The sequence below is a fragment of the Anser anser genome (assembly GCF_964211835.1).
Source record: "Anser anser genome assembly, chromosome: 1".
Classification (NCBI taxonomy): domain Eukaryota; kingdom Metazoa; phylum Chordata; class Aves; order Anseriformes; family Anatidae; genus Anser; species Anser anser.
The window spans coordinates 53,159,219-53,185,365 of record NC_139720.1 but is presented as its reverse complement, the minus strand read 5'-3'; the positions used below and the strand labels follow the sequence as shown (position 1 = coordinate 53,185,365).

Here is a 26,147-nt window from a genome sequence, read left to right as displayed (position 1 = left end):
TTTTTCCTCAATCTTTGTAGTCACTCTTCTTTCCTTGTTTCTGAACTTTCACCTCTTACCTGTTCTTCTTTACACCAATGATCGATCTATATTATATGAAAGCCAAATTAGATAATCATGGAATTGCTTTCTGATATTACTTCAAAGTAAGCTGAAGACCAAGTAAAACATAACAGAACCCTATTAAAATATAGCATTTCTTTCCATCTTCACAGCTGCCTATTTAAATACTGGTATCATCCTAATGAACCAAGGGAAGACAGAGGAAGCCAGGAGGACTTTCCTGAAGTGTTCAGAGATCCCTGATGAAAATTTGAAGGATCCTCATGCTCATAAAAGCTCTGTTACTAGCTGTCTTTATAACTTAGGAAAACTTTTTCATGAACAAGGACACTATGAGGTAACACTCCAGATTCTTCTACAATATTATAAAATCTCCATACGGAAATAATACCCATTGCTTCCATCCAGACTTTCAAAATACAACACAGGGACCAATTGAGTGAATTTCACCAAATCATTAGCATTCTCTACAGAGAGTATTTGTACTCTACAGCCATGGGTGTGAAGATGTTAATTTGCAGTGTGATGTTCTGGTGTCAGAATCAGTATTAGCAACGATCACATCTGTTATGTGCTAATTCATTCTTTTTGGCTTTGCCCTCACTGCTGGTATGAAAAGGATCAGCTGAGCTAATGTGTACTGGCTTTTTACTTCAAAATAGAGTAGACCATCTTTTAAATTATTAAAAAGCCTTTATGGTTGCTACCGAGTCTCCAAAAATAAGATTTGTTTGGAACAATTCAAAACGTCAGTGATTAGAAGCATTCCAGTGTGTGCTATTTTCAGATAACTTGACATAAGTGCTACAGAGATTCAATTTTTTAAGTGTAGTCAGACACTGCGCTCAACCCCATCCCATCTCATTTATGCGTGCACTTGAGACAGTTGTGATTCCTTTCCATTCTCCGTAGTGAAATTATTAAAACTGGTCATTTGCTTGAGTTTTGACCTCTTGCAGTATTCGAAAGAAAGTAATTCTCTTTTTTGCATTCCTAAGCATACTTCAGAACAGGAGTTACACATGGTTTTGATCCATATAACTCTTTCTGACTGTGACAGTTAACTCAGCTGTTTAAGATTAGGCATGCACAAGCCCTATGGATTCTCTGTCATCTGTCTGCTGAATCCAGCTCTGTCGGATGGCAGTTACTAATTGGTTAAAACACAGGCACAGACAGCTGATACATCGATAAAGATAAGAGAACAGCAACATATTGCCTGCATGGCCGATAGAGTGTAGAGGTGGAGTGGAATGCCTGGGAGGTGCAAGAGATTGTAAGAATTTAAAACATCGGGTTTCTGCCTGGTGGTCATGGCAGCCTGACCCTGGCTTGGTCATACACTTAGATTTTTTCAAGCATATTTCAGCCTTCACAAGCTGTGACTTTTTGATGGGATGATGTGGAAGAAGGTGCAGAGCTAACAGATAAATCAGTAAGCATCCTAAGTGCTGAATGAGTCATAAATACACAATCAAGTAATTCACAGCACATTAGTGAAAGGAATACAGTTTTGGCACTTCTATCTATAGTCCATCTCATTCTTTCTGTGTAGCAGAATTTCAGTTGTGTGGATTATATTCTGCTATTACTTGGTGGTAGATAATGATGTCTTTATTTTTACATCACTTACTGTAGCTCAGTCATCTGCAAATCCTTTGTCTGCCGTTTGGTATTATTCCATATTGTCTACCAGCCTATAGAATTTTATGTATATTTATAAACTTGTGAGTCTTTGAAGGGTTTAAAAAACTGTTCCTTTTATTTTCACCTGAGAAAGGGGATGTTTTATTGCAACTAATTTAATCTCTTGCCAATAAGCTTCACTGAATTTGGTAAAACTTTTTTATATGAGAAATGTGAGCTTGCATATATATGATATGATATATGAATATATATGATGCAGATGTGCTTTCTTCTTCTGTACCCCCTCATTTGGGGAGAATAGTTTTTGTTTAATTTATATGCAAGGCTGCTTTTGAAACTGGTGCTTTACTAATGATTTGTCCCACATGTGTGTCTCTTTAGGATGCCCTTACGGTTTACAAAGAAGCAATACAGAAAATGCCAAGACAGTTTGCACCACAGAGCTTATACAATATGATGGGTAAGTGTGGTGTTAGTGCTTCAGAAAGGCACTTGTGAAGTAGGGCAGGGTGAAACAAAAGACCATAGCCAGGCAACTGGGGCTCAAATTAGTTAGCTAATGAAAAAAAAAAAAAATTGCCTTCAGTAGATGCTAGCCAAACCAGGTTCAGAGTGCTGGCAAATGCAATGCTGGATAAGGCATAATAAATGATTAGACTATCAGCTACTGGGGCATATAGCGGCTCCATATCTAAGAGTGTCCCATAAAGCACTTTTACATTTAGGATGTGTGGATTAGTCTCTCATCCAGTTAGCTTGGAGACCTCATGTGCAATTCAGGTTTTTTAAACTCTTATTTATTTAACTTTGAAACTAAGAATTTACATTTGCTTTTTAGAAAATGGAATGAAAAGTCACCTTCATTATAGCATAACGCAATTTAGTATGGGTGTTAGATGTTAAATTACCTTGTAAACCTTGTAAACACATTTTTTCAGGTTGTGACAAAAATGTGTTTCCCAGCTGATGTACTGTTAGGAAGAGGTCTGCAATGATAGAATTTTTCTTATAGGATCGGCCTATCTGTTCTTAAAATTTTTAGCAGAGTCCCTTGAGTAGTACAAGAAACATTAATTTAACTGTGAGGTGTTTTTATGATTTCAATTTAACTTCTGCTCCTCAAATTCTCTGACACATCCTTACAAAGAATACTTTGAACAGATAACAGGAAAAAAAATAAAAAAGAAAAAGAAAATATATATTATTTGTATTATTCAGATCTGTAAAGAAGAGGACAGGTTCTTGATTGTTCCAGAGATGTTTTAAGTGGAGTTATCTCCGAAGGGGCATGCAGTTCTTCTAACTAACCCCAGCTTCTGGCCAGTAGATTCTGTAAGCTCCTATTTGAAGAGTCATAAGATGCCTTTGAAATATTTTGAAGTAGATCAATAAAAAATGTAACTAGAAACCATTAAGATCAACAGGAAAGGTTATTTTTTTTCTCTTCCCCAATGTTCAAAATGCAAGAGAGTGTGTTGGTTGACACAGCTGTCAAAGGAAGCGCTGCTCGCTCTTATTTAGAAAATGTATCTTTTATTAGCTCTTTACAAGTTCTTGGGCATGGGAAATAATATTCTAAAACCCTAGTTATAAAGGATGGTCCATATTTGCAAATCTCTGTAAATGTTAAATTAAATGGTTGTCAGAGTGACAAATTATCTAAAGTCTGCAGTAGTATAAACACTTTCTTAGCAGTTCATACAGTTCAATGCAGTTACTTCTACCTAAATGCTGAGCTTTATCAGATCAATGCAAACGGCTAAAATTCCTAAAATGCTCAGGTTGATTACTGCACGTACTCTTGTTCTTATAGAGTCTTAGCTGAACTATTGCTGTATCACTTTTATTTATCAGCATTTGCTGATAGATGTGATGGGGTTATCAACAGTCACCACTCTGTGGGAATTAACCATCAGCTTACTACTGGTGTCCTGTAGTGACTTTTGATGTACTACAGTGCTCCAAGCAATGCCTCAGAAGTTTGATTGCCCTCTTTAGTGCAGATAAATATTTCATAATTCTGATAAAAGTGCTCCTTAGAAGTACAGAAATTACAAAATGAAAACCAATGCTGTTTCCCACATCATGGTTGTTTCATTACAAAACAGGCCTGCATCACCCTTTTTCTTTCCTGTGAATAGATGATTCTTTTAGAATCATGATGACCTAAAAAGTTCTTTACTGTTTTACTTGTTTCCCATTGGTTACTTTTTTGGGTTCAGGAAGCCTTTCTCAGCTTCCTTTATCCTTTCCTCAGTCCACAAAGTTCAAGTTCACTCTGTTCCTGGGATTTGCATTTATTTACTCACAAAGGAACAGTGAACATAAAGACCAGCTCAGTCCTTTGCCTGGACTTGGCTGCTGCTACATGTCCTCCCTACGCTGCTCACTCAGCACATGTGCTGGGTTCTGCTTCCTTTAGGCAGCCGCTGACATGCCATGGATATCCAGGTGGCATAACAAGTCACGGCCAGCTGAGCTTATCTTAGCCCCTTTTGGGCTACTGCAGAGAGCAACAGGCTTTTTGGGGATCTGTAAAGTACCACTTCTCCTGGATGTAATACGTATTTGTATTTGAGTTGCTGTTGTGATTGCAGCTTTTGCAGGGAAGCCAGAACTTGCTTCGCACTTGTTGCTGAGGTGTGGCTTACTGGCTCTGCTACAAAGGTAATCCAAGAGGCTAGGTAAAGAGCCAGATGGTGACTTCAGCTGAACTCAGTGCTACTCTGTTAACAGAAGGTTTGTTTAAAGCTGTCCTGGATGTGTCTACATGATCTCACATGATGGCAGTTAGACGCATTCAGGCTGATTGTTCTCCCCTGCCTGTAATGGTGTAAAGGTTGGATGATAAGTCAGAGCTAGGTAGCTGTGTTCATTTTATGACGTGGAATGAAAAGGATACCTTCAGGGAGTACTTTAGCCTATCGGTCTTAAACATCTATTTTAGATTATATGAATAATCATCTGCAAGCATACTTCTGTAAAAGGAGCTGAGATGACTAGCTTAGACTTGCTAGCTTGAGTTGGGTGAGGTATATCCTAAACACCTATTCAGTCACCTCTTTACATTGGGTGTGATGGGAACAAGGCAAACACATCCATTATCAGGACTACCTCACTCTGCAATTCATACTGTACCACTGGGCAACAGAAGGCTGACTGGATTGTTTATTTCTGTTTTCCTGTTGAAGACAACATTATAAACACATTCACCATAACACTCCCTTTGATATACAGCATTTCATAAACTTGTCTGCCTACTTCTTTCTTTTAAACAGGAGGCTGGAGGCACTGAAATAGGCCAGTCCTCTCTCGTATACTTAGTGCTGCATGAAGCTGCCTCTGAGCTGTGCCAACTCACCATGTGCTCATTGCTGGGGAGGAAGGGGGAGAACCTGGGGTGTGCTCCCCACCTGTTCAGGAAGGAAGGGTCCTTCCCTGTCTCCACAAGACATGGGGAAAGGGTCTTCATGGCTTATCTTGAAATCCAAGAATAGTTACAGTTTGAGGATTACCTACTGCAGTTGTCATTATAATTGATGTATTCCAAGTCTCTGGCAATGGGTCTGCTTGGTTTAGTGTTAGATACTGGTATGCGATCTAAGAAAACAGTACTTCCTCTAATTTCAGGTAACTATTTCATTGAAGATTTTCTGGAGGCTTTTTTCCCTGCATGGTGTAGATGAAATACTTGAAGTAGAATAAGCAGGAGATGAACTGTTTAAACTGAATTAGGGTTGGAGCTCCAGCACTCCAAGAGCGGTAGCATTAGCACTCTGGCAGTGTTAAGCCTTTACACCACCTGCTTTCCCTGTTTGTCTTACCGTTCTTTTCCTGCACTGGTTTCTACTGGCCTTTTGCTCTGCCAGACCCAGGAGCTCATTCCCCCAGTGTGCCAGTCTGCCCAGCTGACTCTCATTTCTTAAAACTTAGAGTAACTTGTCTCCTGAACAAAAAGAAGTACTGGGCTTCAAGAAGCAAGACATCCATTTGACTTTGCATTTTATACATTGTACAACAGGCAGAGCCAGAAGACCAACATCAAATGTTCTAAGTTTGTGCATATGAAAAGTTGCAGGGTAGATTTTGGTCTCCTGTTGCTGTGATTTATTTTGCCAGGTGTGCAACAACTCAGCTAAGGAAACCATATGTTTCTCTGGCTTTGTACCAAGAAGTAAAACCTTTTTTTTTTTTTTCCCTAAAAGAACACCAAACAGCTAAAAATTAAAACTCTAAAACTAGAATCAAAATAATTATTCAACAGACTGTATAGGGTTGGCTTGATATTTATTTTCTCTATGTCATATTTCTTTGATGTAAATTAAAAAGTACATACTAAGGTTACACAGATTAATTTGCTTGGCATGACAACATGCACTACAAAGGCCAGAGTCCAGCTCAGCTCCATTAAATAGGTAATATATTTTGTTTAAAGTTTCAATTAAAACCTGGGGTCAAAAGATAAAATGGTCCCTGTGGGATCTTGAACACTTTAATGCCAATATTAGGATTGCTTAAGGATCAGCCTGTACTCTAGATGTCTTTTGCGTTCTTGAAATCTGATATTGTACAGTTGATTGTATTACATTGCTTTTAAAACCACACTGGCCCACCTGCTACAGTAATTCATACTCCTTGCCAGTGAAGTGGTGTGAGGTGGAGCATGGGGGCTTTATTTTAATATTGAACAGTAAGAAGATGTTGGGGTGACATTGTTCAGGATTAGACTGGGAAGCTATTGTCATAAAGACAAACGTCATGATCGCATTTCATCTGTCCTTGCCAACTAACATCTGAACGTCTATTTTCAAGTGCATTTAATGCAAAGTCTTGCAAACCTTTTTGATGAGAGAAATGCAAGTTACAGAAGAAACTAACGTTGCAGGAGTGAATATGGTTAATGACACTGTTCAGATTTCTTCTTGCTAATCTGCTACATTGCACATGGACAGAAAACAAATCATACGCTAGTGAAAGCCAGGTACAGAACAGGAAAGGGGAGCCAGATTTTACATCTGGTGCAGAGGTTTGCATCATAAGTATAAAGGCTTAGCATGTAGCGAGACTTTCTGTGTTGATGATTATAACATAACTATCACTTTATTTGATTATGCTTTGGGGTGGATGTGGCTGTTTGTACAAACCTGTTAACATTGTTAAGGCTCCTATCCCATTTGCCCCTTGCTCCCATTAAATGTTTTTTTATTGAATTACTTTTAAATATTGTTTAGAATTCCAAGAAACACTTTTGTTGGTGTAGTTTTACAGTTCATACTGTGCAAGACTTACTTTTTAAGAGCCAAAGATGATTAAGCTGTGAAATGCGTATCCCGCTTCATAACTTATGCAGAGCATGTTACCTACACTTGTCTGAGCTCCAGTCATCAATGCACTCACTACGCATCTCACAAACCTTTCCTGATAATTGCTTACTAAATGTGCATTTCAAACACTTTTTTCTTGAAAGATTGTCTTGGTTGGAAAAAAAATGTTTTTTTTTTTTTCTTTTTTTTTTCTTTCATATGTGTATCTTATTTCATGTTCTCGAATGAGAATGGAGTCCACTCCACTAGTAAGGGGTGTAAAAGGTTTTGCTTCCTTTTTCCCCCTCAAGCGCCTTCCTGCTGCTTTAACCCTAACCCTGTCCGAGACTTTGCAGACTACTGTAGTTCATATCTGCAGTCCAAAGCTTGAGTGTAAATCTCTGGGCTGATTGAGCTGTCTCCCGTTTTTTCACTTTGTTTTGTTTGAAGGATTCAAACTGGGTATGAAGGCTACAGCAGTGAGTTGCTGAGTGGGTGGGACATGCAGTGTTTGAGACCAGTTTTTTTTTAGACTGTTGATCTTTAGTTTCTTGTGAAATGCCTGAATATGCTTAGACAATATTCTGAAAGGGCCAAGAATGTATTTGTACTTTAAACATACAGGATTTTGTATGAAAATAAATACTAACATAACATTTGTGGGCTAAAAATATAGTCCAATACTGAAACTGGACTCCAGGGATTCCAGTTAGACATGATCATAATAGAAAGTGCTTCTATTAAGAGTATTTTAAAGAAACCTGTTCTGGCATAATGTCCATGTTATACTGAAAAAAACATAAAACATAAAATAAAATGAAATATATGTATAAAATATGTGTACGTAAAGTAAAAGGCAAGAAAAGAGTACAATCACTTGTTCAGTTATTAATTCTTAGTCAGTTTGTACCTTACAATTTACTGCTGGCTGCACATCTGTTGGGAAATGAAAATGAACTTATCTGTCTCAGGTGAGCTCAGGGCCTCCGTTTCTGTCAGTTTGCTTCGTTCACTGGAACTCTTTGTGTAACAACAAACAGCTGTGCTAAGTCCATGCTGTTCCATGCTGCAACTTATTTTATTTTGCCCTTCATTTGTATCTGTTTTCCACTTCAGGTATTTTCATGGAAAAGTAGATTACTGGTCTAATTAAATCAGATCAAAGGCTTTGCTTTGGCTAATTGGGAACTATAAGGATCTGCTCAACCAAAGTAAATGTGGATTGACTCCCTTCCATCAAAAACCCTCCTAAAATACAATGCACTCCTTGAAATCTTCAAGGAGATTATTCTGTGAAAGGGAAAAAAAAAATAGAATATGCTTAGTCTATGCAGAACTTGATGCTCATTAAGCTCACATGCTTCATCTGTTTCAGAGATGTACATGCACTGCATATTTATCACCAAGACTGAAAAGTGCAGTGTATTTTGAACAATAAAATATAACATCAAACTATGCTCCTAGATTTATTATGTTATTGTATGCACTGATACCTAAGAGAAAAAAAAAAAAGAAGGAAATTATGTATCTAGAGAGGTACATTTATGGCAAGAGCACCTGTGGCCTTAATTTGCACAGGAGGACTGCGCATCTGTGTTATGAAAGACACAGACCCATTGTGGTACGTGGGGTCATAGACCTCTCCATCTTTTTCTAAGGCAACCTGTTTATATTCCCAATCCAAAGAAACAATGGAAAAATGAAATTTGAATCCTGACTGAAGGTATATGATAGACCTTTTCCTTTTTAAAATGCACCTCCGTTGTCTTTTCTCTTTTGAGATCTGCTCTTGTCAATGCCAAACTCTCTTCTGGGATTTTACATTTTTACCATCCAGAAATTTTGGTGGCAGATAACTACATATGCACATTTACTCTGCATTGTCTCCCCTAGAGAATTTTTCAGTTGTCTTTTCAGCAATATCTTTTGAAATCCTAAGAGAAGGACCACAGAAGAATTTATGCTCTTAATCTGAAAGTATGAGTACGTGGCACAGTGCTGTTACATTCATAGGTTCATTGTACTCACTCATCTATAAGTCTACTGTGCTCCCTGCAAGAAGATGGCCTTTGCCTGGGTTTTGCAGAGGTCTGGCTGCCATGGTACTGAAAGAATGATGTTATCTGCAGTGCATCCAACACCAAGAAAATCAGAAATCGGAAACTGGGAGGTTAATGTACAACCATATAAGGTTCTTTCAGGCAAATGGTGTTTAATGGTCTTCTAACAATATACAATGTGTATAGCAAACCTCATCTTCTGTGTTTTCCTTTTGGAGGATTTGCATAAAGCTCATATTCCACTTCATTATCAAGTATAAAGTTAATGTTCCTGGGGAAATAGCTGGTAGTGAGCTGATCCTTTCTTCTTATTAGTATTTAATATCAATATTTAATATTTATTATTATTGATATTATTCTTTAATTATTCATAATTCATTTATCCTGTGATAATTTTAGCATTGTTTGTTTATGCAGTATTTTGAAAGAAAATTTTTCAGTCCTAAGGAATCTGAAGAAATATAGAAAGATTGCTTTGGATAATGGTAGTCTTGCAATTGATCTCTCTTTCTTGCAAAGAAAATCAATCTGAGTACCAGAATTTTAGTTACAATGGTATAAGTCTAGTTAAAAGAGTCCATTACTCATTCCCTTGTCATAAAGTACTAATGGAGGTGTTATTGAACTACATGTACAGTCCTTTAAATAAGGTTTAAGTTTCATATTAATGTGCTTTCTTGTATTATATTAGTAAATAAGAGCTACAATTTAATTATCTATGTTTCTCCTTGTGGAATAGGCTAAGAAATGAGTGTGTAAGTAGCAAAAGTGGGTGTATAAACAACCCTGTAAAAAACAAGACATTTTTTGAATGACTGATTTGTCTCCTTTTGCTCCAGTTTGCTGTTGAATTTTTTGCCACCATTCATTGTGCAGGCACTGCTGCATGTGGCTGCATGTTGATACGTGTTAGGGAACTGAGATAACTCTCAATTTTTCTTATGGTTACCACTGCCCTGAATTTCTTCTCTGCTGCTGTTAACTTTAATGGTAAAGTAGAATGCAACTTTCCTGAACTTTATAGACCTGACAGATCTCATTAATTTTTTTTTTTTTTTTGGTGTGTGTGTGTGTGTGTGTTTGATCTCTCTCAGTTTTTTAGCATGAGTTCTGAAAGATATTGCAAATTAAATACTTGTTAAATTCTGAAACCTCTTTACGTGTACCACTGGTTTGCATACTTTCTGCCAACACAGGGTCCACTATTTTCCTAATGACTAAATCATTTATGTTGCAACATTATAAAAATTCAGACTTGTAACTGACAATTATTGTTCTTATATTAATCTTTCTTAGACATAGAAATACATCCAGAATGATGGAATTCAAGCCATACATATTTTCTCTGTAATTTTGTTGGAAAACTATCTACAGATGAAAAGCTTTTTAATAAAATTACATTAGTCTAACAAATAAAATCACTTGATTTAATTAACATTTCAATTAACAGTTGCTAGATTTTTTTTTTTGTCTTTGAGTATGGCGGTTGCAGAGCCTTACTCAGTTTTCAAATCATTTTGATTTCTTTTTAAACAGGAGTGTCCTTCTAAATCATTTAGAAAAAGGAAATTAATAACAGACCCTCCAACAGTACTTCCTTCCATTGTAATGACACATTTTAATCACCTATAATGTAGCAAATCATGTGGTTTATGGGCACAAAACAGACTCTTCAGGAAGGAAAAAAAAAAAAAAGTTCACATACAGAGAATTCCCTGTAAAGACTTTGAGGGAATAAAATTTCTTTTTCTACAATTTGACATTTAGATTGACATATCGTCAATGCTTCATTTCTAGAGGCACAGCTCAGAAATACCCTCAGAGTTTTAGGAGGTTAGCTCGTAAAGTAGCTGAGCTCTTAAAACCTATTAAAAATTGAATTTGCCAGTGCACTGAAGATGTTAATCTCTTCCTATATCAGAATGCATCATGAAAAATAGATGAGAGTCTTAGATCCTTCTGAAATTTGGCATTGCATTCAGCACGTACTACCAGCAGATAACAACTCCATCTCTTATGGCTGCTTACATTTCTTTTTAAAGGATCTTGTTGCTAATTGCTTGAAACTTTGCCAAGCCGTAACAGGTTGGGCTGAAATTTTCCACATAAAATAAAAAAAAAGGCAATATGTTTTCCTCATTTCCTGTATGCTAAATGAAGCAGGAGCCTCTGGGAAAAATAGTAGGCAATCAAATAATTAAACATTCTGCCATAAAGCATACATCCAGAGAGACAGGAGCTAAAGGGAGCGTATAGCTTGTCTTCTGTTTTTTTCCAGTCTTTCAATACTTGACTTCATGACTTTGTTTTGCGCATAATAAAATATAATGTTATGCTACGTATTTGTGAGTGCCAACATAGTGGAAAAAAAATTTACATGATGAATTTGATCACGGGTGTTCATGTGTTTTTTCCTGCTTTTATTTTTGATTTGTTTGTTTTGATATGACTTTTTGTTTGTTTGTTTTAGTTATTTTGGTGGTGTTGCCTTTTTATTTTGTTTGTTTGTTTGTTTGTTTTTGTTTTAAATAGTTTTTTTTTTTTTGATAGAATCACTTGGGTACTGCTGGGACTGAAACATCAGCTCCTTCTATGTATTTAACCAGATATCCAAGACCAGTGCAAGTATAGAATACTATTTAGACAATTGAATTAGAAATCCTGGTTTGCTAGCTTAATAGGCTTGTGGCCCTTTTTGAAATAACTCTATTTTCTGATAAAATTCACGTTGGCTCCCCTTAGCCTTGGACAGCATGACTTCTTACTCTACATCATGCTAATTCCTGAAACTCAAATTTCTGTGCCACATTTTGCCAAGTGTATGGTGACAAAAGTAGGAAACAAGCAAACGACAAAATCTAACTGGGCCTTGTCCAAATTTCTTTAATCAAGAAAACCCTCTCTAGCGTCTGTTAAAAAAAAAATAGTACTAGCTCACATGGTAAGAGGTCTTTCTATTTTGCCTCTTTGAGCAGGTTGGTGATACCTTTTTCTCTGAGTTTTGGAGGTGTAATAGTTGGCCTCAAGCTTGAACAGAAAATATAAATAATTCTGGGGAAAAATTATTTGGTATGAATCATCTGGTGAGATGGTGAAATCCTGACTGCTGCAGGCTTTTTCAGTCCTTCAGTTGGGCAGGGGCATATTTGCATCTAGAGCCCTTGCAAAAGAGCTGTGTCAGTGCTGGGTATTAATCTGAAAGCAGCTGTTCTTCACCACTACCTAGTTGTTGATACTGCTTACTTCCAATCTTTGAGAAATTTGATCGTGTTATTTCTTGGAGCCTTTCTTTCTCAGCATGAGAAGTCCTTTCTCAGAAAATTAAAGCCTACAATTATCTGTACCACAGTGTGGCTTTCTGACAGCACATTCTTCAACATTGCCTTCCTCAGCCTCTTACATTAAGGGGTTTTACTTTGAAAAAAATTCTAATTTTGGTCGTTTCATACGTGACTTCCTAAGACTAGCAATTTTAAAATTATGGATGCTGTATTCTAATTTAATCTAATTGTGGCAGATGGACGTATTTAACTATCTTCAGAGATTAGGGGTTTTTGTCTTGCTCTCCCACCAGTCTTTCAGGACTGTTTTCTTAACCTTGACTAGTTTTTTTTTTTTTTTCTTAGATCTAGATTCTTGGTGTGTTATGGTTAAATGCAAGCTCATTCTGTATTATTCCTTCTGCTCCATGCTGTGCAATGTAGACTGATGAAAAAGAAGTAACTTTTCTATAGTAGATGTGATAAAAATTCTGTTCCTTAGAGACTTCTGGCTGAAACTTCACAGCTGGAGCTCTCTCTTGCAATTCTGTTCCAACAAGCCTTTCATCTAAACCATGCTCTTTCAGCCCTAACAAGGCCATAACTTAGAATCTCCTTGCTCAAGTGTCTGTAAGGCTATTTACTATTATTTTTTCATTGCAGGTGTTCAAAGCACTTCACCCTTTCCAAGATCTCTGCCCATTTAATAAACAGAAAATTATAAATGAGATAGTAAATCTGTGGAAATCTTGAAAATTCAGTGGCATTCTCACTAGCATGTGTTTCGCCCTATAGGAGAAGCATATATGAGAATGAGCCGGCTGCCAGAAGCGGAGCACTGGTACGTGGAGTCACTGCGATCCAAGAGCGACCACATTCCAGCACATCTCACCTATGGGAAACTGCTGGCCCTGACGGTGAGTTAATCAGCACTGCTGGGGGTCCGTCCCAGGCCTTTTCGGTAGGTAAGGTGAAGGGACAGGAAGACTTTGGCCTGAAAATTACTGATTGTAGTGTTCCAGTTATGCTTGCTAAGGAAGGAATTTGATAGTGTATGTTTTTTCTGTTGTGAAACATTGTAACCATGCCTGAACTATCACCTCCTCTGTGCTGGAATAAAACAGTAGTTAGAGCACTGAAACTATAATATTTGGTTAAAAGGGCCTTCTTTATCAGTAGTTAGGTCACAGGTATAATGATATAAATATAAAAAAGGTATCTAGTGTTTGACCCAGGGCTGTTGTAACAACCCGTGGCAGAGGTAGGGGTGTCCTGTACTTTGCAACTTACGTCTCATGCTTTGAATTTACACCTCTTTAGAAGTGTCTCTTTGAGCATGCAAAATGGAAATAAACAACTCCTGTCTAAAAGTTACTTCTAGCAAATCAGAAGAGTTGGACTTTTTAATTTCTTCAAAATCTACTCTGCCTTTTCAGTAAGGAGGAACTTTCAGCTCCAGGTAGACTAGCCCCATGATAGTTACAGCAGAGTGCCAGTCTCTCCTTGATTTTCACACATTTTGAAGATGAAAAGGGTTTTCTGTTCTATTGACTAAAATAGCCCTGTTTTAAAACTACCTTTCACTTCTTTCGTATTTTTTTCTGACAGCATCCTCTTTCCTGTCTGTTTCTTCCACATTTGCTTTAATTGTTCACCCCACTTGTTTCATATATCCTTTCTATGCTCTACTGATACGCCTTTGTATGGCTCTTCAGTCAGCGTGCCTGAGCCTGAATCAACTTTTCACTCAACTTTTCACCAGCTGTAAGCTTTTACTTTGACCTTGTTTATGTCCTGACCAATCTTTAAGCAAAATATGTCCTTGGACACAGGGTAGAGATCAAGTCAAGAAAAACAGTTCAAAATTAATTTCAGCAGATCCACTGCTGCTAAAAGTATCTGAATTTGCAAAAGGGGGAGAGATTAGAACAGAAGGCCTCTATCTGAGCAACAAGTAACATAATTATAAAGAATTAAAAAATTTTCGGTCTTATCACTTAATGTTGAATAGTTTTATAAAAACTCTCTTGATGAGAGGTTGTAGCTTGAGCTAGAAGTCAAGCTGTTAGTGTTATATTCGCAGTCCCTGTCAAATTCAGTCTCTGGAAAAACATTGTTCTGCTAAGATTTCCAGTTCTTGTTAGAATTTCCCAGATATTCACGAATGCATGCACTCACTGACTACCTTCCTCTGGAATGGAACTATAAGTAGGTTATACAGCATAATTACCTAAATTACCTTGTTTTTCCAGCAGATATCTTCATAGCTTGCATCTAAGAATAGTATCAAAAAGACAGTATTATTGGTTTTTTCTTAGATCTTTGACACAGAAATTCCAATTTGTTAGAATTGCTGTGGGGAAAGGAAGAGATTTCTCAATTAAAATCCATTTTCTTTTTCCTTTCCCCCTCCCTCTCTCTTTCTTTTCCTACCCTTTGTACACTATGGTTAGTTTTGTTCATTTTCTGGACTTCCGTGTATGTGAAATATAAGCCTGCTAAGGAAGGTCTTGCAGTTGCTCAGGGAAAAAAAAGTCTCTTAATTTTCTTCAAAATAACAAAACCCCTAAATCCAATAACTCCTTACAGGCATTGTGAGCCACTGAAAAGAAATTCTGGATTTTGTCCCCTCATTACGAATGTTCAGTTATAGGATTAACTATCAGTGGCATACCCCAGCTTTGGAAAGGACGTGATGAATAATGTGCGCAAATCCTTATAGTAGAATTGAACTGTTTGCTTTTCTTCAGGGATATAAACACAGTATGCATTTGAGGTGGATTTTGCCTTGAGGATCTCAACTATGCTTGTAGAAGAATGTGTCCCATTAGCAAAAAGGACAGGAGTTATATACAGCTTTGAAGACTGAAACCCTTACCATGCTAGGCCAATAAAATACTCTGCCTGTCCTTTCCCAATGCATACTTGCTATTCTGTACTCATTCTGCCATAACTGTAGTCTGTTCCCATCACACCTGTTTATTATCATCTCTTGACACTTTTTTTATTTCTGCCACTTCTTCTGATATTCAGGGCAACACGTACAGATAGGGCTCATGTCTATTCTGATAACAGCAGCATAAGCTGAAAATGCAGCGCTGATGTCCTTATTGCCTGTAGTGACATTTTCATAAATGCAAGAAAACGCATCGATGACAACGTAATTAGAGATAGTGGGAAATTTCACAAGTGGATATTTCATTCATGACAAAAATGTTAATTTGTCTTTTTTGTATTCAAATTCATTTTATTTGGTTCTTTTAGTTACAAAGTCTGAAAAGACATTAAATAAAAAAATTGGATGATGGAGAGATTTGGCAGTATAATACAAATTTTTATCTCTGTGTTGGTCACTTATCCCTAATAAGTTTTGCAGTCTACCATCTGCTCGATGATTCACATTAAATGAATTTTGACTAGTTTCTAGTTTCTAGCCTGTACTAGTATTAGTTCCCATCACAAATATATGATTGCTATAAATGACATCCTTCCTGCAAGACTGCACAGACTTTCCTGGGGTTCAGTAGCTCTAGAACTACTCCCTTTGGCGTAGTTGTTTCAGTCCATACTGATCATGAGGTACCACAGTGATTTATTCTTCCATTTAACTTTGCTACCTAGGCTTATGGTCATTTATTCACAGCTGGTGTATTTATGAGGGAGAGAAGTCTACTTCAGTAAGTTTTCAGATGTTAGAGGAGAGATGTTTTAGAGGCTTGTTTCCGTTCATCTGTCATATGCATTTTGGAACCAAACCTTCAGACTTTTTGCAGTCCTTTGTCTGAATGCAAGTAATGAGACAAAACTATTGATAACACTTCTCTGTCTCTTTCCCAGGAGAGAAATGTGAGATGTTTGATAAAGTGAAGGGTAGGAGTAGGTGCTAATATAGATAGAAAATTCTTCTCTGTCAGTGAAGTTGAGGGATGGGGGCGAGAGAAGTAGGATTTTAGACAAGTTCCCAAGTTTCAGCCAAAGGCAATTGTATTATTGTACTATTAAAAAAAAAAAAAAAAAGAGGCAGTAAAATCTAACCTGTGAAGTTCACAAATTCGGCTATGTTTTACTTCCTGACTTACGTTCCAATAAAGCAATAAAGTGGCGTAATTTCAACCCCCGTTTTTTGCCCCCTTATGTCTGTTGCCAATATTAATGCTTACTTCATGACATGATGCATTTATTCCCTTAGTGCCAATGTAGATACCTGCACCAGCTTCTTGTACCTTATGTTTTGTTTTGTTTTGCTTTGTTTTGTTGTTTTTTTCCTTCCTATGAGGAAATGTGAGGCTGACCTATAGCCAGTGTGTAGACTGGAAAACAGCTTGCTCATTATAGCAGGCTATCATTTCCCAACTTGCAGCAAAAACTTGTCAGTTTCATAAACAGAGACATAGAAACAAGTGAACATTCTAGAGAGTAAACCATTATTTTATTCATGTTGTCTGGCCTTGGTTCTGTCAAACACAAACTAGAATCTCTGAACATGAAAAAGCATCTTTTCTGAATTCATGATTACCTATCCATGTCCTTTTTTTCCTTTTTTTTTTTTTAAATAATGGATTTTCCAGCACACTTAAAGGTACAGTATTGTACATGAGTTTAGTAACTTAGCAATGAAAAAAAAATGTTATATATACATTTATTTCCAACTTGAACAATAACCACACCACATGAACAATCTGGTCTAAAGAAAATACTAAGTCTAGTTTGAGTAGGGAATTGAACAGGATGATATCTTAAGGTCTTTTCCACCATGAATTGTTCTATGATTCTATGTAGCTATCTTTGTTTTTATGCTGAAGCTAGTTCCAGTTTACTAAAATGCATTATTCTGAGTCAAGGCCCTTTTACAGACACATATTTCATATTAAAGACTATTATTCTCTTATATTGAAAATAGGTTTTAAAGGAGGGTTAGCTTGTACTGGAATGGGTTACCTTTTCCAAGCTCTAAAAAAGGTAAATCACAATTCATCTGCTATGATAAACTTAAAATGATTGCAATCATGCTGTAAGTGACAGATATTAATTCATGTCATCATCTCTATCCATTTGCATGTAGCTAATGTTGCTACTGTTCCGAAGGGCAATTTAAATTTTAAACTTGCATTTTATGAGAGATGAGATGAACAATAGCAAGCAAAAGCATAATCTATGCTATTTAATTTTACTTGTGCTAATTCTCATATTTTTTATATGCTCAGTGTAAGTGCACATAATTTGTAGATGATTTCATTCATAAACATGCATATAGTCTGAAAAGTCCTCATAAGAAAACATGAAGTTATTTCTGTTCAACATTCTCTTTCCCACAGATGAACAACACTAAAAACCTCTGAGAGTGTTTGTAAGCAGCTTGTTTACTTCTAGAAATAATTAATGAATAGTACAAAATGTACTTATTCAAAAACAGGGAAATTCTTGAAACTTTTTTTTTGAGGTTAGAATTATGGGAAAATTGAGATTATAGGGTGTTACAAGCCCAATTTCTAACAGTTTATTAGACAAACCTGAAAAAATAATGTTTTCTTCTTTAAAGGCTACATAAATTTTTGCATGTGTATACCTGGAAATATGGAATGATGCAAAACTAAGGAAACCCAATAAAAGGAAAAAGTGAAATAAAAATCCAAATAAAACAATCTTCCCTTCACCACCCCTGAAAACCTGCTGATGACAACATCTGGTCCAGCAACATAATTTCAAATGCTGAATGTGACGTTTCTTCACAAAATTATTCTCAGTTAAATTTACTTTCTGAATAACTGTAAATATACATTCCTAAAACTCAAAATACGCTGTTCAGCTTGTAATAACTTTAATTTACATTTTAATATCGATAGTATGAACACAAAGCAAAACACACACACAAGAACAAACCACACACACACAGAAAAATGGGTGTTAATTTGTCATTGATTCTTGAAACGCCTAAATGGCATATATGCATGCATATTGCATATTTGTATGCAACAGAAACTTTTGAGTCAATTATTTACTAATGATAAAATACATATTTTTTAAGTTTTGTTGTTGTTTTTGTTTTATTTTTTTTTAGTGCAAATACTTGTCTTTTGTCTTGTTAGCTTGTTGTGATACAAGAAATGCCAGGTGGTCTTTGGCGTGCTGCTGTATCTGCAGAAAAAAAGAGACCATTAAGGCTCCAAAGGAATGACTAATGAATTTACAGTTCCATAAGTCACAAGTATTTCATAACCCATATATTGGATAATGTTATATGTTCATATCTAAAGATTAAAGGTTACTAGGCTACAATTTTCCTGATAACATATTAGAACAGCAAAAAATTAGTGGTTAAAAAGCATGATTAGTAGCTCAGCTAGTCAAATAATGGAAAAACAGACAGATGTCTGTGGCTTAAGTTGGTGCTTTTGTTATTGTTTATTTTTCAGAAATATGTGGCTTTTTAGGACTTACTTCAGTGCTTTAGCATTTTATATTTCCAATGTTTTTTCATGTCTTTAATTTGTTACACTGAATAAATTACAAGAGAAATTTGTCAACGGGACATGCTAGTTGACCTGTCCAGTCTACTTGTAGTACATGAGTCTAGAGTCACGGAACCTGAGCCTCATCCCTTGCTTAGCTAATTTATTGCTGTATCATAAAGAAAAACATAATTTTTGTGAAGTATTTAAAATTGCAAGGCTCCCAGTTCTAAGATAAAAACGAGTCTGTCAGAATGACAGTGCCAGGTGAGGCCTTGAGCATAAGCTGTAATTTATTTTCCATTTTATGAACAGACCTTCCAGAAGAAAAAGGGTTGGCTATCATCTAAAAAAACATAAAATAAAAATCATGCATAAGTAAGGTTTTTATAATTTTCTTTTCTCCTGTCACTTTAATCTCCTCTTAGAGAGAAGATTGAGAAGCCCTCCCTTCTCATGTCTGGCCTCTGCCACCAGGCCATGGATGGCTGTTGTAGTAGCACTCAAGTCTGAGAAGCTTTATTTCAGTTGTAGATAAACTTGGTTTGAAGATTTGTTTCATCTGTTATGAGTGAAGTTGAGCCCACAAACCACCCCTCACAGCTTGCAGCAGTGCCTGTAATTGCTCATGTACTTAGGGACAGCCCCATATTGTAACATTTATCATTTTGCATATAGGAATTACAGGCTTTATTGTATTCCTGTGGAAAAAAAAAAATGCACAGTGTTTCTTGCATTTTACATGGCTCCACACAGTGCTGTTAATCTTCTGTTTTTTACTGGCTTGGAAAATCACCCAAAGTGCTATAAAAAAAATTTACTTTGCCTTGTAAAATTTCTGTGTTACAGCTCCAAACCATATTAAATTCAGTAATAATCACCCTAGAATGTTCCCTAAAATCTAAAATATTTTATTTTAAGACGTTTTCTCCAAAGGGGGACGGTGAGAAAGGAGGACATAGACTGATAGACTGATAGACACTGGCAGTGTTTTGGATTAAAATAAAAGAAACAGGATTGTGACATTCCAGTATTGACACTGAAGTTAAATACATTTTTTAAGGTTCAGAATATTCTCTCCCCAGTGGGTGGCCAAATTTTTGCCCACAGTTGTTTGTTGCTTATTTTCCAGACAAACAGAAGGCCAGAAAGCTGTGCTGCCATTGTTGATTAGTTGCTAAATTACTATCAAGTAAGATAGTGCCACTATCAAGTACCCTCCTATATTCAGTAATTGGTGTAGTCCTTGAAAGTCATCTCAGAATAAATACAAATAAATGACAGCATGGAGGTAAATGGAAGGTGGGAAGAACAGAAAGACATGGGACAGCATAGGCAAAGGGGAACGTAGTGCAATAGCGAATAGACTAATTCAACGGTTTCTATTTCTGTAATTATTTGCTTATTGTGTTCCAGCACAGAAAGGAAATTTGCATTTGGATAGCTCTGTTATATTGTCGCTTTTTATTTCATTGTTCAATTGCTAGCAATTGCTATCAGCTTGCACCAATTGGAAGGAAGCATGGGCAAAGTAGTACAGCCATGAAGTCAGAAGAGTCAGTTCTCTTCTGAGTTAGCAGTTGAAAAGCTATATGTTAAATGTAGGTAAGATTTCCTAGAACGGTTTATCCCTTCTTTTAATAATTAATAACTTTAAAACAACAAAATATATATTTTTAGTGATATTTATTTTGGGAATGATAAGTAGATGCCGACTCATACAGAAATCTTAAAACTATGAAAAGACTTTTTCTGAATAGGTCATTTGATTAGATGAGCAAAGCTGTGAGATATTTCATTTTGGGAGGCTAAATGCCCTGGCTGTTAGTACTGTATCTAGGAAGACTTTTTTTTTTTAAATGAAAATCATATATTTCACTTAAACACTCAAAATAACAAAGTACTAATGACACTGAATACTTCAGTAGGCCCTCCCTAAGAAATCCAGTTGAGCCAAGAAATGTCCACTTCTTCTCTGTGTTCAGTTTGTCTTTGAGTCTGACACAGACACTGTAATTTTTCTTGCCACTTTAAATTCCTTGGGGCTTAAAACTGATCCAAACACAAGGTTTGGATTTAGTTCTGAAATTTGCAAAATGTCAGAAGTTGTTTTTGTTTCCAGTTTACAAGCAATTTGTTTGTAGGGGATGGGGGAGTCTCTTCAATGTGGAAAGTCATGTTTATTGACTTCAGAACGATAGGCCCTATTTATTTATTTATTATTTATTAAGTCTGGTTATCTGGTGCATCTGGAGCATTAACACCTCCAGGCTGAATGTCAAGATTTCCAAACTACAGAAATCTCAGTAAATGACATCTATTGAGCTTGTGTTTCTTCTGAGGTTGGCCACATGCCATAAATATTGCATCCATAGATACACTTCTCAGTCCCCTTAGGATATATGTTTGGCTGCATGCCATGTGTAACAGAACTAATTGTAAAATTGAGTATTTTCATTTAAATAGAAAATCTCCATCTTACTGGTTGGTAAATTACTCTGGTGCGGGTATTTAGGCACGTAACCCCTAACTAACCTCCTTCAGGGATCTCATCTTCTGTATCTTGTTTCTAACTTCCTGCAGACAGGAAAAGGGGAGCTCTAAACTTCTCACTTTACTCAACATAAATTTAAAGCTTGTTACAGAAAACACCACTGACACAGGATGAACTGCTTCCATGAAAGAGAGAGATCTTTTTGTTTTGTTACATGGTTGAATGTAGCTGCCAGTCACCTGTTACTACTCTGTGTGTAGTAATTTTGTCAGTAATCACAGAAAAATGCAAGATATAAGCCAAATTTACCGTAGAAGAAATTCATAGGACTCAGTGAAAACAGTATGTGGAGATAGTGAATTTATATTCTACTGACTGGCTAGTGAAATATGAGCAGATATTAATACATGACTTTATCAGAAAATACAAAATGTGGCTTAAGACTGAATGGAAAGTGCCTAAAATGGAAATTTACTTAACATTTCGTTACATATTCTTAAAATAAAATAATCTAAAGTTTCATGACCAAGGTGAACATTTCAATAAAGGTCTAGACAGGAAATAAATCAGAAAATATGGAATGAAATGTGTTTTTTAAAGGTTTACTTAAGATTGTACACAATCTTCATGAGTGTTAACAGTGATTTAAAATGAAGTAAATAGCTTTTAGACTTCAAGTTGCCCCCCCTCCAAAAAAAAAAAAAAGACTAAAAAATAGTATATATTAAAAAAAAACAAAAAACACTTCAAGGAAAAAAACACACCACCACCAACAAAAAAAAAACTCTGCCTATATTTCTTTTCTATACCATATTGAATGCTTTAGTAAAATGAGAATGCTTTTTGTGATATGAGACCCATAAAACAAGAAAATGGATGGGAAATAGCTCTAATATATTATTTCTTAATCAGATACATACTGCTTTACTTGAAAAAAATATCACCTTAATATACTCTGAATCATGCCCCGAGCCAGTAAAGTTATGAGCTGTGCTTTAGATTCCTAAATCTGTATGTAAGCAGTGATGTCACATTCAAAAATGCTTAAGCTCCAGTGGATTCCAACCAAAGTCAATGGGCAGTGCTTAAATCTCAGCTCTCTGGTTATCATGCCATTAATTATCCCCATAGATGTAGACTCAAGAACCCACTTTATCTTAATACTTTCTAAAATAACGTTGGCTCATAGAAGAATTCCACTGACTTTAGTAGAAACTCAGTCAGGCTAGTAGATGGATTTTTAGTCAACAGAAGTACACCTGTGGTTAAAGGAGCGCGGGGGTGATGTATCTAGATGGAAGTGCACCACTTCCACTTAATGGACAAATAAAGGATTAAACTCAGGGGAGACCTTATCGCACTCTACAGGTACCTTAAAGGAGGCTGTAGCGAGGTGGGGGTTGGTCTGTTCTCCCACGTGCCTGGTGACAGGACGAGGGGGAATGGGCTAAAGTTGTGCCAGGGGAGGTTTAGGTTGGATGTTAGGAAGAACTTCTTTACCGAAAGGGTTGTTAGGCATTGGAATGGGCTGCCCAGGGAGGTGGTGGAGTCACCATCCCTGGAGGTCTTTAAAAGGCATTTAGATTTAGAGCTTAGTGATATGGTTTAGTGGAGGACCTGTTAGTGTTAGGTCAGAGGTTGGAGTCGGTGATCTTGGAGGTCTCTTCCAACCTAGATGATTCTGTGATTCTGTGAAACTAAATCAAGATATTGCATTGTACTGGTCCCACGAAGGCTTATTTCTCAAAGTAACCCACTGGATTACGTTAGTGGTATTCAGACGTGCCTGTGTGAGGACCCTGGTCCAGTGAAATGACTGGGGAGGAGAGCATCAGTCACAATGTGAGGGTCAAGAATATGTGAATGTGTCATACTGGACAATAAGTAAGAAAGTTGCCTCATGTTTACTGTGAAGTAAATATTTGCATATAGTGAATATCATGCATTAGTAGTTACAGATTTATACCCTAATGTCCTCCAAAGTAAGTAATTTCTTGCTCCTATACACTGAGATATTACAAGAAACAGAAAAAATATTCTCCCGTTCCTGAAGTTTAGAGAGCTAGAACTTGAGAGTATCAGTGCTGGTAATTTCTTACTGTGCTTAGCTAAGGATATGGGGGAGGAAAACTTTGAAAAGGTGGCATGGAAAAGGTAGGTAAATACACACTGATTTTAGTTGGACAATGCTGAAAGAAGGACTTTGGATGACTGTAAACTTCGCCTCCCCACAACTACCTGTTTTTATAATAACGTGTACTACTATTTATTGCAAATCTTGCCTCACGTACATGTGTTTTTCTGGACCAGCTGTTAACCTTTAGAAGTCATTGCTTCTTTGCTGTGTTTCATTGTTTTTATTTTATTATGGTAAAGAAGAGATAAGATTTGTCTCTGCTGCAGGAAGTATAGATACTGAGATAAATTTTGGACCTTTGATGTGAATAATGCAAATCCCATGTACTTAAGTGGGATTAGCATTTGACATACAAATTGTAGTGCAAGACGTTCAGAATAAAAAAAAAAAAGAGCTGTAGAAACAGCAAAATGAGGGAAAAGAAGAATCTGCTGATTTAGATGCTTAAATAATAGATATTATATTAATTTTGTAAATATTAAGTTAGAGGAGGGATGGAGATCTTGTGTATGTCAGTGACCTCATTGTAAGATGTAACTAACTAAAACTTTTGAAAAGTTTATTGCTAATTTACTCAGTTATACACCATGTAAATTGTGTTTTTACTGTTCTGTGACACGTTTTATAAGGCAAAAGGAAATGTTTATGAAACAGGTCTGCAATAATTTGAAGAAACCTGAAATGAAGCCACAGGTTCAGTTCAGACATTTTTCCTCTCCTAGCATACTTGCTGTTACTGAAGGGGAATATCCTGGAGGGGAAAAAGGAAATATCTGAAATGACTGCTTTTTTCTGCATTCAGTGTCTGTATTTTAATCAATCTTCTATTAAGAAATCTTTTCCATAATTCAATTCTTTTTATTAAAAAAATGAATGCTTGCCAAAAAAATTGAGCAGAACTGGGGAATGACAGTCAACTGCATTAGCGATGCAGTTAAAGATGGTGCAACTATATTGAGGAGTGAAGTTTCTGTTCTGCTGATTAAACCCTTGTGCATTTGGAGAACGATTAATATTTACAAAATATGAAATCGGTTTAAATTGCAGAGACCACCTAACTAGTTGAACCACCTTGCTGGTAGCCACTGTGTCATCATAGTTTACACAAGAGAGTTATTCAGAGCTGCTCAGCTGTATTAGTCTTTTCCAATTTTATTAGCATCTCAGGGTCCTTGGGCCTCCAGGAGCCTGAAGCACACCAGCTGCCTCAACATGAATTTGGCACAGTCTGCCGGCACAGGGAGGGGAAGATTGTGGCGGGTATTAAAAACAGTAGATTTGTCCTCAGTTTTTAAATATTTTAAGGATAAATGCAGGGTATTTTACTTATCCGTCAGCTGTCCTTAGCTAGCTTTCTTTCTTTTGTCATACTAATCATACGTCTTTTGTAGGAATGCCCAGTTAACCAAATGTCTGACCATATTAGTAAGGTCAGACCTGTTGTCTCATCTCTAGGGAAGAAGCAACCAAGGAAGCAAAACCCCTTGCAGTCAACTTCTACAAAGAACAGGTGTCTTAAAAATCAACTTCCTGAATTCATATTTAAACATTTAACCGTTTCCCTGCTGAAACTGCAAGCAACCAGCCATTCTGATTTGAAGTCTGCATGATTTGTGGAGAGCAGGATATTTCTGAAAGCCAGGACAACTGGCATGCTAGGTTATAAGAGTCATGTGTCAGTTAAATTTACTTCTTTACGTTTAATTTCTGGAAGGTGCTAATCACTGGCAATTCTTCTTTATTTAGGCCCAGGAAAAAGAATGAATTTTTCTTTACTAATGGAAAACTGCTGAAAGTTTGTCTTCATTATAGGGTAAGGTCCAGGTCTGATAAGGAGAGTGTCAGCGCCGTCTTCCAAATTGATTATTGAACTGTCTTCGTTATGGATTTTTTCCTCAGCAATGAGATTGCCATTCATTGTTTTATGTTTCTGTATCATTATGTATCAGTGCGCTGAGAAGCCATAAATATGCCAGTGCTTCTGTGCAGAGGATCTGCATTAGGGTTTGGGCTAGGACCACCTACTTATTTCTCCTGAGCAAACCAGTAGCTGTCAGATAGCACCTTTTCATTAGCTACTGACCTGGACTGGATGTGAACTGGTGACCAACAGGTGAAAGGTATTTTGTATCCCATTATTAATCCTCAGAGCCATCAAGTCCTTCTATTAAAATCTTATGAATAACTTTTTTTTATCCTTCGAATAAGTCTTCTAGCATGCAGTTGTAAACTTATATTTTTTGCTTTGTAAAGTTGCCAAAGCATGTGGTTGTGCATATACAACTGCACACCCTGCTGCTAGAAACTGGGAGGTTTCCAGTTGCTCTCAATGCATACATCTGTATGGGTCGATATACATAATGGTGAACATGCACACAAAATGCTTCCTGCACTAAGACTGCACTAAGGTACTTTTCAGCTGTTTAAACAATTTTTGTTGATTTTCTTTAAAAGCTATATTTTTTCCCCCCCCTCATGCTATGTGTTTTATTTTACATGTGATGGGAAGGGACAATGATAGGGTTGTCATCTTAATGTAGCTACGCAATGGCAACATTCTGTTATGGTAGTTTATGTGTATATTGGATAGTTGAAAAAAATATACATATGCTAAAGTTTAATTGTAAAATAGCCTGATTCTGTCAAATGGTTGGATTTTATATCATTTGACACAACAATATGGCATATTAAATCTATGTTGAGGTATTGACATTTTAGCAGCAGCCAGATGGCA

General features: G+C 36.5%; 1 protein-coding gene across 5 annotated transcripts in view; it reads left to right on the top strand.

Moving 5' to 3' along the window:
* TMTC2 (transmembrane O-mannosyltransferase targeting cadherins 2) overlaps positions 1-26,147 on the top strand; it is a 254,999-nt gene that overhangs the window by 182,400 nt on the left and 46,452 nt on the right. For all 5 annotated transcript variants that reach the window (XM_083821393.1, XM_083821391.1, XM_083821394.1 and 2 more), the window contains 3 exons: positions 216-400; positions 2,092-2,170; positions 13,129-13,250. In XM_083821393.1, the coding sequence (XP_083677519.1) occupies positions 216-400; positions 2,092-2,170; positions 13,129-13,250 (386 nt within the window). The remainder of the gene's footprint in view (positions 1-215; positions 401-2,091; positions 2,171-13,128; positions 13,251-26,147) is intronic.